The sequence below is a fragment of the Echeneis naucrates genome, chromosome 6 (genome assembly GCF_900963305.1).
Source record: "Echeneis naucrates chromosome 6, fEcheNa1.1, whole genome shotgun sequence".
In the NCBI taxonomy this organism is placed as follows: domain Eukaryota; kingdom Metazoa; phylum Chordata; class Actinopteri; order Carangiformes; family Echeneidae; genus Echeneis; species Echeneis naucrates.
In genome coordinates, this window is record NC_042516.1 from 223,640 (window position 1) to 238,699 (window position 15,060).

The window sequence follows — 15,060 nt, forward strand, 5'->3', positions numbered from 1 at the left end:
GGATTGAGCCCTGTAATCTGGAAGTAAAGACTTTAAAGTTTTTGATTAAATGATTGAGATAAGGAATGTGGCTTAATTCACAGCATAAAATATGTCACACAATCGTGTTTTGGTTGCCTCAGTGTAACACCATCTCTACACACGCCTAACTCTTAACTACTATTAATGATTGTAATGTAGTTTGTTTGTTAATGTGAGTTTTTATTTTAAAAAACTAATTCAAATAAAAAGACACATCAGCACTTTTCAGTAGGAAAAAGTTGATCTCTTTTGTAACAATGATGATTGCAGGCCGCATTGGTTATCTGTTGTGCTTTTTAAATGGTGACATACAGAAAGTATTGTAGGCTGCCCCTCAAAAAGTCTTAGCTTAACTTAGTGTGTCTATGTGTGACCGACAGACAGTTAAAATCCAGACCCCCCCCCAGCTCCAGCAATTAAGAATTTCTGGCGCCGTTACTGGTCTGAGGAGCAAGATTGTTATAATTTAAGATGGAGAGATGGGAGATGTTAGTGAAACTTTAAAATAAATAATTTTTCAGCTTTTCTTAATTTTGTTTTATGAACCATGTTTACTCAAAATCACTTTTAGCATGACTGTTTGTTTGTGTAAAAGTGAAACACATTGTCAATAAATTGGACAACACAAAGTAGACAAATAGTAATGTATGTATGTAGAACAGTATGCTCAAACCTTGATGTAAATGGTGCTTCACAGTGCCTGCCCTGATCCGACGATTTTGTAGCTCATTCTCATGATTTTGTTAAAAGGATTAAGGGCTGTGAAACTGAAGGTGGAGATGGATGAGATATAGAAAATGAACCACTCTGCATGATGGACCTGGAGTTTCCTCAGAAAGAAGAGGTGGTGCTGATGTTTGGAAAAGATGATTTTACTGTTAGGTTTAAAGATAGGTTTGTGGTGGATTGCAGAGTTGAGGATTTTAGCACCTCTACTTTCTCTGACTTCCCACTGACCGCCAGTGGCTGGATGTTGAATTGTCCATAGTGGAAGTCAAGGGCCAGCTCCTTGGTCACAGAGGCATTGAGGTAGAGGCAGTTATCTACCACAGCGTATTAACTCCCCTTCCGAATTACATTTACCATCCACATTCACTGTGCCATTTGAGAGTTGTTCTGGTGTTTTTATCCTGAGGAGACTCATCCCTGGGTGGATTTCATAATTTTAAGGAGAACTGTTGTGAGAAGTTTTGACGCAAAGGGATTAATTGCATTCCTCAATCAAGCATGGCTCAATATGAAACCTTCTGTTATTTTAATGAGACTTTTGTTGTGGTTGTCATCTGTGTTAATGCACTGTCAGGATGCTCTGTACTGTTGTCCTGGTAGCCCGCAACTTTACTGTTGCTCTGTTCATGTTGTCGTGTTTACGTACTCCTACTCACTCAGTGCCATAGAACCTGTACTGCATTGTATCCCAGTATGCAGTGGGAGAGAGTGCACAGGCTGGTGTTGCTCACAGTGTGAACACACACAGTGGGCGTATTTCTTCACTTTTAATACATACATTTCTTCAGACTTCTTGATTCTGGCTCCTCTTCAGTTAAATTGGCCCCACAAAAATACAAAATGTTGTCTTGGTTGCTGTTGTAATAACAAGACATTATGTATCCGGGTTGTTTGTGCATCCCCTTCTCATGAAAGTGATGTCTCAGGAACAAATTAAGGATAGTTCATCAGATTTGGCAAAACTGCTAATAAGTGAGTTGTAATAATGTGCCTTCTCAACACAGATTAAATCAGTATTGATTTTGAACCGTAACCCTTTGGTGGCTGGGATTTTATCACTGCAGTTCTTCGGTAGTTCACATTTGGAATTGTTGTTTTTCAAACTAACACCTATAAATGAATACAGTGCATGGGCCACATGGACATCAGGTGGTGAGGTGGTGTCTAGGTGTCTCCATGAAGTCATTTACTATAACTACCAGAATATGAAACACACCAAATATAAATAAGTCTTTGTTAAATGTATTGCTATAAATATGACAATGCTACTCTCCAATTCATATATAGTTCTCTAATCCAAAAAGATCTGATTATAGACGCCACAGGAACTGTTACTGTCATCAGGCTTTTCTCTGGGGGTGTCCAACATGGGTTAGGGCTGTTGTCATGGGACCCTCTCTGTAACATTCATGCAGAAACTGTTGCACACATAAGCATGCGGTGTAAATGTATTCCAGGCTCAGGCAGTTCCTCGAGAGGAGCACTGTGAAGGTTATTTAACATTTCACCTCTTCTGTGTTGATCTTGCTCTGATACACTGTCGCTGATTTTACAACCTGCCGCAGTAGTTATGTCCTGCTTTGTTCTGCTGCACACTGAGATGGAATGTGTATCTAACACCCATCTACAGTGTGTATGGGGTTGAAAATGAATAACCCATGAGGCAGCTCTCCCCCCTTGCTGCCACAAGTCAATCCCTGTAACAGGGCCAAGCTCTAATAGCCTCCTATTGATCTGCTGAGAGCCAATGAGCACGTCTCCAAACACTTGTTCCTACCTGCTCCCCTAACACCTCCCTGGGCTGGATAGCAGGGAAACAGACACCCAGGGTAAAGGAAGAGCAGAGTTGAGGACACACATTCACACAAGCATGCAGCTGTATGGAGGACGCCCTAGGGAGGGGAGAGCACTCATGGATAAGGTAACCATGTGAGTGCCCTGCCAGTCCTGCTGCAGCTGCTGTAGACTGTCAGCTCAGCATGGCTGTGTCTCAGATTATAGTGTGTCGTCACTTAAAGGTGCTATTAGTTAGTTATTATTGTTTCCTTCAAATTTTATTGTGGGTTGAAGCTCTGCAAATTGGCAGTGTGTATATAGACAGGTCATCAGGGTTCACAACACAGAAACTTCCTAAACTGCAAGTCCTCTCTTAACTGTTTTCTTTAACTGTAACCATGATGATTACTGGTAGGACCAGATTTAGGAAGAAAGTCCTGACAGATGACTGGTTCCCAAATCAAAAGCATCCTTTTGAGGATGCAATTTGCATGTGTGTGATGTAGTGATGAATTCCAGCTCTTTTTAGGGAGCCAGTTCTTTTGGCATGGCTATAAAGAGCCGCCTCTTTCGTCTCTCAAGGGGCTTCTCAGATTTTTTATTGCTTAAATTAATTTATTACCATAAATAATAAATAATAATGTCAAATGAATTACTACATGTAAAAAAAATATATTATATGAAATGTTCATTATTCATATATCTTATTATAGTCAACATGGAGTAGAGTGCTACAAAAAAAAATAAATACGTATAAATAAGTACAAAAACAAAGACCCTTCTCAATTAGACAAAAGATCAGATCTCTGATAGTATACCTATTTATTCATCAACTTTTAACTATTTAGTGTGAAACAACAATAAATCCAAAAAGGACAAAATAAAAATGTGTAAAACAAAAAGAAAAACAGGTAACAGTTTCAGCTAGTCTTTAGAGAAGATTGGCATTGAGAAAGGCCTCAGCTTTGAGGGGCTGTTTCTGTTCCTTCCCGCTGTAAAGAAGATTTGCTCACAGGGACGGATGTGGCCACAATAAACAGTCTCTGTTCCATCACATGTGCAGGGCATGAGTAGACTGAAGTCTTGGTCACCCATTCTGCCTTTGCTTGATCAATGAAACTGAAATGCATCAAAATTTTGCTTAATTTCCTGCCATTCATTTTCAATTCCCACTTGTTTCCAGAGTCTCTGTGTCACTGTGTCTAGAGATTGTTCTCTCTGTGTTCTGTGTGTAGCCCCGTTCTCTCCCCCTCCTGCTCAGTGCTCATGTAGCTGACCAATCATGTGCGGCTTGAACAGAAAAAAAATTAAGCGAGTCCAAGCCAGGCAGGATCCGGTTCCTGTCGTTCATATCAAAGAACCGGCTCCTAGAGCTGTATCGTTCGCGACCGACACATCACTACAGTGATGCAGTGTGATTGTTCTTTCCCCTGTTTCCCCTGTTAATATTGCATTGGAAAGTGTGGGTCTTGTTTCCTGAGAACATAACAATTTTTTTGTTTTTTCTTGTTTTTGTTCTTAGTTTTTGTTGTTGTTGTTGTTGTTGTTGTTGTTGCTGAAATTCTAAGGGTCTTGGTGTTAACAGTTGTTCCAATGGCTGAATCCCAATACTTACTTATGTACCACCATGCAACCAATAGGTAACAGGTTGTGACGCAAAGAATCCATCGATTGGATCCTCCTTTTCCCAGAAGAGGAGGATAGTTTCAAACTCACTGGTTTGTGAGCTGCTGTTTTTAAGCCTACAGTTTGTAATTTGTTTTGTTAAAATCTTTAAAAACTTGGGTCTTTAAAATCAGATATAGGGGAGAAAGTGGAGATGAGGAGTGAGGGCTGACTCTGACCTGCCCTGTACAGTCTGTCACACAGTTGCTATACCCCCAATCAAGCCTGACAGACAACTTGCATTGAAAAAATTACCACCATGTTGTATTGAAGGGACTTGAAACTAGAAAGTAGTTTTCTGCTATCTTATTGTTTTGCTTTAAAATTTTCTGTGTGTTTTACGGTGGGATTAGCCATGCGATGGCCTGGTGACCTGTCCAGAGTGACCCCGCCCTCGTCCAAGGTGAGCTGGGATTGGCTCCAGCACCCCCCATGACACCGAAGCAGATAAGCGGTAGAAGATAAATTCCTCTGGTAGAAGATAAATAAATGAATGGCGGGATAAATTCTGTCTTTGTCGAGTTTCCTACCATTGTAGTTGTCTGCCATATCCTAATGTGTTTCGCCTGTGTCCTCCCCTATGTGTTTAAAACTATATATTTTCTTCAGTCTTTGTCATCTCTTTTCTTCATGCTCAGTTCCTCTGGTTGTCTCCTCATGTTTTCATTGCTATTCCTCAGCTTGACAGCTTGGATATTTTTTTTCTCACTAGTAGTTAAATGTATGCCTTTTTCTTGGAAGCTGGATTTGTTATTGAATAACCACAGTCTGTATTCAGAAACAGAGCCTTAAAACCAGCTGTCAGGACTTCTGGGACTTTCTGATGGCACAAAGAAATAGTTACTGCCCTCAACCACACTCTAAGCCTCGCCCACCTAGACCCACCAAACAACCTTTCAGAATTTGGTCTCTCTTAGTGTTTACCTGACATTTGCTATATTTCTGCGGGTCAGATCCAGTCTGTAAGTTAGACAAAGACAGGATCCTCTCTTAAGATTGGCTGACTGTTTTTGGTAGATGATTTTGGCTCTTAAAAATACAAATAAATCCTTCTATGGGACTTTACAATTCACCCTGACAAAGTTTGGAAAGTCAGAAAGTTTCTCATTCGACAGCCCAGATGTTTTTTTTTAAAATGTTGGTTGTAATAGGAATGCGGTTTTGTTAGAGCAAGTCAAATAAAAGCTGCTCAGTATGATTTTCTTCTAGCCAATATGTCTGGAAGGCAGAAAAAGCTGTTCCCACATTAAGTAAAAAAAAAAACTGCCCACACTGTCACTGTCTTGGCGCACAGAGCAGGGGAGAAATTCGACCAAAAAAACAGCTCTGATGATTGTGGAGAGAGTGTGTGTGGAGCTGAGAGGAGATAAGGCTGAATGGGCTAAAAGAACAACAGTAAATCACATGCTAACATCAGGAGGCTCCACATGTTCACTCTACAGTTTCTACCACTTTCAGACGGTGTTGACTCTGACCACAGCAAAGCACCACATCTACTCATTGGTCCTTGGTGGCAGTGTAAGTCAATATTGGCTCAGCTCCACACGACTCCCGGATTGAGTCTAGAGTCAGTGTGTCCAGAGGAAGTGGGTGTGGCAGCAGGGGGAAAAATGTCCTGAGCACGCCACACACGTGTTCTGACCTGCGGAGACCAGGGTTGTCTAAGTCACACGTGTAGAAAAGCACAAACAAAAGCCACACACACAGACAAACAGCCAAACCCCAGAGTCAACCTGAAGGCAGTTCTAGTCAAAGTCTATTTGTGTCTCAGTTAAGGAACAGGGAACAAGTCAACTCACTCTCATATTGACAAGATCATGTCCTAATGTTGATCACCAGGAACTCTACTGAAGCTTCTCCCTCTCCACACCGTACCATAACATACCATACTCTGTAATGTTCACAAACATGTTTCATGTCCATTTAAAGACATCATATCATATTAAAGCCACATTTATAATCTACTTTTAGTCCTCAGACACCTGGATCCTCAGTTCTCAGAGAGAAAAGCTGAGTAAATCTCCAGCTGATAAGAGATGTGATGCATCTCTTTGCAATGTGAAACAGTTTGATTCAGTCGTTTACAATTATGATTATAATTATAAATTATCTAATAATATATAATTATAGTCGGTTATAATCAGGTGATTTGATTGTTGTGGAGAGAAGAAAGCCTCTGCTGAAAAGGGATCAAACCATGATCCAATAGCTCTTTGGCCATTATTTGACCAAATGTCCTTCTTCATTCGTATAAGAGCACAAGGAGCTATATACTGTATGTGTGTACGCAATGATCTTTACCCCTCATCCCTGATTGATGTCATTTTAAAGTATCATTGTTGGAGTGTATTAAAAGTGAAAAATTTGATTAAACTTGCCTTGCCATATACCTATCAGCCCATCTACAGCCTAAGAGAAAAAAACTGGAGCAAAAAGTAGCTACAAAGCAGGAATTTGTGCCGATCCCCAGCTGGAAACAATTCCCTTATGTTAACAGCTTCAAAAACCACAAACCACAGGTTTCCCTCACTCTGTCAAAGCTAATGTGTTTGTTCTTTGTGTGTTGGTTTAGGTGCATGATCGTCTGGACAGGTACTGCTGTGGTTTCACACCTGATCCGACAGAGGTGTGTGTGGAGAACCTGCTGCACAACAAGTGTTACAACACCAAGGATCTGCTGCTGGTTCACATCCTGGTATTTATCAGATTTACATACATATACACTTTCCTCTTTTTGTCGCTTTGAATTAATGAACTGGTTCACTGATTTGAGCTTTGATTGCTGCACTGGTAAAAAGAAAAGCGATAATGCTTAGTTTGTCCTTTCAAGCCAAATCGTCTCTGTCACTGCTGCTGTCAAATCATTATTCATCATATCTGTGGGAATGAAGAAAATTAAATACAGCTGTTTTCTTCCATGGCAACACAGGAAAGCTAATCTACATTTAAATCACGCAGTGTGTGTCTCTCTGATGGCAGAGGCTTGTGAAGGGGAGCTGTCCATAGGATTCATTGTTGGCAACAATTTATAAAACAATGTAAAGCTATTTACATAATCTCCTATCTGCTGAAAACAGAGTGAAATCCAGCTATCAGCATGTCTAAGATAAATACCAACTGAATAATGGTCATGTGTCAGTTTCAGTGTCACAGTCACAACGCACATTCATGGCTGACTGGGACACATGGACAGGAAAAACCCATGGTAATATCAATAACAGCATTGTAAAGAGACCCTGAGAGTCACAGCACATGTTACACACGTGTGATTTTTTTTTGATATGTTGTGTTTTCTTAAGTTGCAGTGAACTGAGCTTTCAAGGCCACTGTACATTTTGTTCATTCATATTTTACCTCTTATCTATTTCTGGGTCACGGGGTGAGCCAATCTCAGCTCACACTGGGTGTGGATGGGATACAGCCTGGACAGGTCACCAGTCCCTCACAGGGCCAACACACAGTGACAGACAGAGACCAACAACCACTCACACTCATACTCAGACCTACAGAAAATTTAATGTCACCAGTTATCCTAAACATAAATGTCTTTGGACGGAGGGAGGAAACCCACGCAGACATGGGGAGAACATGCAAACGCTGCAGAGAAAGGGCCCATGCCTTCTTATCGCGGGGCAACAGCATTGATCACTATGTCACCATGCCATCATATAACTCTCAAAGGAATAATTACTGTACAGACATTATTTGCTTAAATTCCTTTTCAATGCTTTCAAAGACATAAAACATATGGATTCTTTTTTTCATTAATCTTCAACCGCTTATTCATTGCATATGGATTAACATATCATCAAAGGAGCTACATGGAGGTTTTTGCGACATAGCATCAGCAGCAGTTTACTTACCAGACCATAAGAAATGGTGTGAGTTCAGTATCAAACTGACTGGTCGACATGCAGTCACTACCACCTGCACCAAATCAGAACTTTATTCCCATTGTTGATGTTTTAATAAGTTTAAAAATTGTACATTTAAATGTATGTTCTAGATGCATTCATTGTTTTTCGGGTCCCTTAGGGCAACAGCACAAGCTGTACATACTTTGCTGGCATACACTGATACAGCCTACTTGCTTAGTCACACACAGACCAATATCAACATTTGTTTGGTGTTGGGCTGTTGGTTCATCAGAAAAATACAAAACTAAAGTACTCTCTTCTTATATTTATCAACTTATCTTACTGGATTTTTTTTATTTAGATATGTAAAGAGTGAATCTGTGACAATGAAGCTAAAATAATGAGCTGAAGTGTTCCGTAGAGCTGAACTGAGTTATAACTGTCTGTTGGGTCATTAACACAAATGACAGCCATATAATGATATACAGCCATCTGAGCCTGGAATTCTAGCAGCAAGCTAAGAGCTGATGAGGTGGCCGCAAAAAAGGTTCACTGACATTGCTGACAAAGTTTTGTAAAACTTTGTAGGTGATTGAAATAATATGTCCTCCTTTCCCTGGGAAATGAAGAATGAATATTCATTGGGTATCAGTAGCGAAAAGCAGCAAAAAGATATAGACATAGATCATAAAGTAGATCATAAGAGTATTTGATTTAATGTAACAGGTCAACTCTTACAAAGAAGGACCTGAAAATCTCAGTTTTTCTGAAAAACCTAAGGTGTTATAGGTGAGTATATAAAAACAGCACAGCATAAAAAGGCTAAAGATGTTACAGAAGTTGACTGGAAAATCTCATCTACATGAGCCTCTTGGTCTGAATCCAGATCAAACTGAAATGTTTCCTTAAGAACGCTGCTTGTTTCAATGTGATTAGTTATTTAACAAACTGCAAAAATGATTAAATCCAGAGCACAAATGACTCACTTGTGCACACATTTCTGAGAAAACATGATTTATTTATTTATGCATACACTTTTTTTCTCTTTGTGATATTAAAATTCATGAAATTATTTGCATTTATATCTCTGAATATTATTTAAACCGATAAATCTGTTCAGTTCCCTTAAATTTAGGCATAAAAGTAACTAACATTAAGAAAAATAAAGCAATCACTGTGTGTGTGTGTGTGTGTGCAGGTTAAGAAGGCTGATCCCTCCAGATTGGTGTTCATAGACAACGCTGGCAGACCACATCAGTCAAGCAACAACCTCAACTTCAGGCTGGTTGAGGGGATTGATGAGTGAGTATCTGGGAGCAGGGGGGTAGAAACCTGGGAGATTTACTGTACACACTGTTGGCACAGCAGGCAGGAACACCAATGAAAGGAGTTTCAAGGAGAAAATAAAACATCTAGGCTTTCATATCAGCAGCAAAAGAACATCCACCGGAAGCTTCTCAGGGTTGTGTAACATTTGTCTGTCTGATCAGATTAGTGTGTATTTAATTAGCCTGCTATTCAACGAGCCTGCATGACTCAGGACTGATAGAAATTCTCCTTTGTCTGTCACTGTGGATTAACAAACTGCTCCTACATGGCTTCGGCTGGATTTAAAACTGAATTGAAAGATTTTTTTATTTCTCATCAATGAGGTGCAAAATCATTTAGATTTGTATTCATAGCATTTCCATGACCTGAAAAGTTCCCATTTACATTAACTATACATAAAGTCGTTTTAACAGGGAAGTTTTTAACAGCTTGATTGTTTTTTGGATTAAAGGATTACAAGATAAAAGGAGGATTTAGGATCCAGGATCATAGGTTGGTCAGCCTCTTTTTGATGCGTGTTCCATCTACATTCTGCCTGCTGGCATTACACTCTGCTGTTATGTGCTGGTTTGCCTCAGGTGCATTTCTTCAAAGCCTTCACCTGTGCTGGATTTAAAATTGTTCTGATTATGACTAAGATTATGTCTGCTCGTCGATCAGTTGATGGTGTTGCCAACTAACAGTAAACATTCAAGGCCTTGAGGCCAAAGATAACAAGATTTCCTCAGTTCCTCATTATGCAGTGTTTCTCACCACAAAGTCTGACTAATGTTAGAACAAGTTGGACCACAGGCTTCATTTTGTTTACACCTGCTTCTTTGGGAGATCATGTCAGGTGGTGCTCTGCTCTAAAACTGCGGCCTCTGGCGTGACCTTAACCTGATGTCCTTAGATGAATTATCTATTTTTCCTGAGGCTTACTGAGACTAAAACGCATCTTCTTACTGATAAGAAGATCTTACCAATCTCTTTGTTTTGACAGGTTTCCAGAGAGAGCCATCTCAGTGTTGAAGTCCGGCTGTCTAGAGAGTCTTCTGTTACATTCCCTCTACACTGACAAAGAGTTCTGGGACAGCCATGGTGGGCTCAGTGGTCTTAGGCCTCTCATCCACATGGTGCAGCAGAGAGGGAAGATTCTTCTGCAGCACATCAGGGACAGAAAGCTACAGCTGAACAGGGACCTTTGACTGGACTGAGAATGCAGCCGAGGCAGCAGGAGCAACAAGACACAAGCTGTACTCAGCCTATCCCCTTGTCCATTCACTGTACAGTGTTTATAAAAGTGCACCATACTTGGGTGGGAAAATGCTATGTAATGACAATTGGCTGCAAACATAATGCCAGATCATCTGCATCACCATCAGTATTAGTGAAATACAAGCTGCTTGAGAAGACTTCTTTCTGCAGAAATCTTTCTGCATTTTTCATGTCCAGTGATTTCCAGTTTTTTTTTTACAGCTTTACTATATTTAGCTTTACTTACTTTGGCTATTTTACTTTATGTAGCTAGCAGCTACATTGTTAGCAAAATGCCTTCCTCTGCAGCTCTTACATTCATGACGATCTGTCCCGATCAGTGAGTAGCACATGGCTGACATTTTCTGCAGATCCTCAGTCGTTAAGCTGCCTCAGGGGACAGAGCAAACTTTGGTTTACTTTTATTTTTATATGGATAGTGTTAAGTCACAAAATATGTTGTGTTAAAGCAGTATGTAGGCTTATGTCTGGACATAACGCTTGCCACAAAGCGCTGTTATTGTTGAGAGTGAGGAGTGAAAATCCTTTTTAAGATGGACAAAGTTTGAACAGAAGCAGACTCGGGGTTTGCCTGGACTGCTTGGGTTTTACTTTTTTTACTGTAAGGCCCTTTGTTTGCTAACATCATCGGCTCTGTGTTCTTTGAGGCAGAGTGCTGACAGTTACTTCTTCATTTTAAGGTGAAGTGATCTGATTTGCTGCTTACAAAGAAATCTGATTGGACAGAAAACAACAAAGTTATGTAGTGTTCACAAAACAAGTTGATAAATTTTTCGTATATAAATGTTTGTTTTTGTTTTAACTGCCTGTAGGTAATGAATCATTCATGAATGTTGAGGGTTTTGTTGTTGTTTTTTTTTTTAAGAAACTTCACTGTTCAGTGTCACTCTCTCACTCTGTTACAGCATCATCAAACTATATGGTCAACAGTGATGAAAGTTGTTCATAAATACATTTTGTTCACATACAGGTTTTAATCAGTGTTTCCTCACCTCATGGTTGTCAAAGGTCAGAGGTCAAATGCTGGCTTAGAGATTGATGATGATGAAGTGATGGCTTTACAGAACCAGGAGATTAAAAAAGACACAGCTACAACTGATGAAGCTCCACAAACTGTCTGATTGTAAAGTGCACTTGACATGTTGGTTACAAAGCTGAACAGAAAAAGAATAAAGACCACAATCCACAGAAAAGTCACTGAACCATGATATATGCAATGTGTGCTGCAAACAGAGCAACATGATTCTTATGTCCTCAACATCTCACTTAGACCAGTCAACAAATTAAATGTCCCGAGACCCAATAAAAGCATATATGGAGTAATGTTTGGTTGAGGGTGTTGGGGCTTGTAGACTTGTCATGTCTGGAATTCATTTCATTCAGTTGGAGTGAATCCATAGATCGGCACATTGCTTTTTTGAGGAATGAGACAGAGCCAGACTTAAGATCCCCCCCCCGATTCACCAACTCCCTATTGGTTTCATTTATTTTTCTTTGTGGTCCATCACACTCTCTCACTCATATGATCTTGCCTGACCTAGTTCTTCACAGCTATTAGATAAGGCCAGTTTTGAAAAGGCTTCTAAGTTGGTTTAATATGCTGTTTTTTAGTCTTGACCACTCAAACACTTTATACTACAAGCCACGCTCAAACTCAGTCATTCATTCTCCATGCGTTGCCACACTGATAGAGCAGCAGTCAGTGACTGTTTTTGGGTGTAGTGTCTTTGTCGAGGAACCCATGACCAGGCAGACTGGAGGGCTCAAACTACCTCTTTTATAAGTAGATAATCTGCTCCACAGTTTGCCCTTAGAGAATTGGTTGTCCTGCAGTGACTTTTGAAATGGAAAACTAATACAAATATAAAACATCATCTCAAGGTCTAGTTATGATACAGTTCATATTAGGACCCAAGCACAGACAAAATAATAATTGTTGCAAAGAAACACTGACATTTACAAAAATAGGAAAACCCTAAAATCCAAAACACACTAGAAATATTTTGGTAAAACCGTAATACACAAGAACACCACTGGAAGCACTGCAGCCCAACAAGTAAAACAGGTGATGTGACAAGGGGGAAGACAGAAACTTTGACACAACGGAAGCAAAGGTTCGAAAGAAGGCAAGGCAAGCAAGTTTATTGATACAACATATTTCATACACGAAGGCAATTCAATGGGCTTTACATAAAAAAGGAGAACATACAGAGAGAAATAAAAACTGCTGAAACAATAAAGATCATGTTCAAAGATAAATAAAATGAAATGCATCAAATCATGATACAATAAATCAAATAAAAAAAACTTAATTGAAATGATTAGAAGAATATGCAGCAGTCTGAATAAGTGAAATATAGTGCAGGTTTCATGCATAAGCGTATGAGAAAAGGAATGTTTTTAACCTAGATTTAAAAGTCAATATATGGTGCATATTTAAAATTCAACTTGGTTGTGTAGGGGTTCAAGGCGGGTTTGTGCTCTGTTTATTGTTTTTGGCTCTGTGGAGGTTTGGTTGGTGTGCTCGTCCTCTCAATGTGTCTCGCTCTGCTGTGCAGGTGGAGGCGTGGTTGGGCAGCAGCAGGTAGCATAGCTGTTCATTCTGTAATCAAACACACTCTACTTAGACTCATCAGGTTCCTTTCCTGGTAGCCAGGTTGTTGTTCTGCAGTCATCTGGTGACAGAGATGCATAAAGTTGTGTATCATCTGCATAACTGTGATAATTGATATTAACCCTTTAACACAATATTTCTCTTGTCCACCTGGACTTCTTGCTTATTTGTACCATAAAAAAGGGCCAGAAAATGTCTTGAGAGTAAGTGCTTTTGCACTTTTTTCTTAAAAAAAAAAAAAAAAAAATTGAACCTTTCATATCTGCCAATTAACTGTATGTCAAAAGAGTGCATTAATGGTTAACACTGAAGGAACAGATTCACCGACTTCCAGCAAAAGCACAAGTGTAATTACCTTAATGGCCCTGTATTGATTATGAAGCACAACTTCTCAGCTTTTAGAAACCGCTGGAATTTCTCTGATAGAGCAAACACCCAGCAAAAAAAGTGAGGCACAAAACAAGCTTGAATCCAAAAAAAAAAAATCACATGAAGAAGCAAGGGTGAGGCAGAGGCTAGGCTGACTGAGGCACACTGTATAACCTTGATAAAGCAAAAAGAAAAAACACAGAAAAAGAGTCACAAGAGCACTGGGAACAACTGGAACAAACAGAGTGATCACCAAACAGGCAGTACTCTCTGACACAGAAGAGAAGTTCAAGGAGAATATATTTAATGGGTTGATTGCCAGTAAATGCAGGGCAGGTGTGCCTCGTCAGCCATGGGAGGAGGACAGCAGAAATGCACACTGGGAAAATCACAGGGAGGAGGGGCAGAGGAAGCTGGAGCAAGAAGAGCAACGGGACAGGTAAGACAAAACAGCAAGCAAAAACATAAACCATGACAATATACAGATTGAACAGAAGAGGTCCAAGAACTGACCCCTGGGGGGATTCCACACATCATAGCCACCCATTCAGTTTCAAACTTGCCAATGGTGACAAAATAACTCCAGCCTTCTAAATAATTTCTGAATCAGTTATGGAACACTCCAGAAAGTCCAATCTCATTTTCCAACCTGTGCAGGTATCTGTGATCTACAGTGTCAAATACAGTGCTCTAGTCTAGTCTGCTGTTTAGTATTTATAAGAGATCAATTTTTACTGAGCTAAAAATAGTTTTTTTAAAGTCAGGTGGAATTATGACCAGAATGCATGTTGATGATTTCAAATGTTGAACTGTTTCTTCAACAGGTTTTTTTTTTTTTTAATCAATCATATTCAATGGTGATATCATATTTCAGTTATTCCCAGGTTTTAAACGCAATTTCTTTGTTTGACTGTGTCATGCTGTTGAGGGTGGGGGTGTGGGAATGAGGACCCAAATGCAGGAGTCAGAGAACTGGGTAGGTGTGAAAATGAATATTTTTAATTAACAAAACCAAAACTATAAAATAAAAGAGACATTAACAATGACCAGGCAGAGAGAGACACAGGAAGAGAGACAACATGGGATAAGGGACAACAGAAATGCAGGCAGGCAGGCAGACCAAATGAGAGCAACAAACCAGAGAGATGACATGAACAAGAGACAAGGACCTGACCAGGCCTAACTGGAAAACAGGACTTAAATACAATGACTAGACAAGACACAGATGAACCACATTAGGGCAGGGAAGGCAATCACAGGAAGGAACAACCACAAATTAAATCAACGGGGAACACGATAGAACCAGGACTTCAAAATAAAACGGGAAGTGACAACACAAACGGAACACACTAGACAGAACTGAAACCCTGACAGTGAAACACAAACCAGACTAAACTCAAAACCTGACCACAGAACTCAAAACACGACTGTGTGTCATTAATG

At 39.8% G+C, this 15,060-nt stretch overlaps 1 protein-coding gene across 2 annotated transcripts in view; it reads left to right on the forward strand.

Moving 5' to 3' along the window:
- gask1a (golgi associated kinase 1A) overlaps positions 1-11,817 on the forward strand; it is a 32,952-nt gene extending 21,135 nt beyond the window's left edge. For both annotated transcript variants that reach the window (XM_029504875.1, XM_029504876.1), the window contains exons 4-6: positions 6,764-6,886; positions 9,247-9,350; positions 10,360-11,817. In XM_029504875.1, coding sequence (XP_029360735.1) covers positions 6,764-6,886; positions 9,247-9,350; positions 10,360-10,564 — 432 coding nt within the window. In that variant the 3' untranslated portion in view covers positions 10,565-11,817. The remainder of the gene's footprint in view (positions 1-6,763; positions 6,887-9,246; positions 9,351-10,359) is intronic.
- The last annotated feature ends 3,243 nt before the right edge of the window (positions 11,818-15,060 follow it).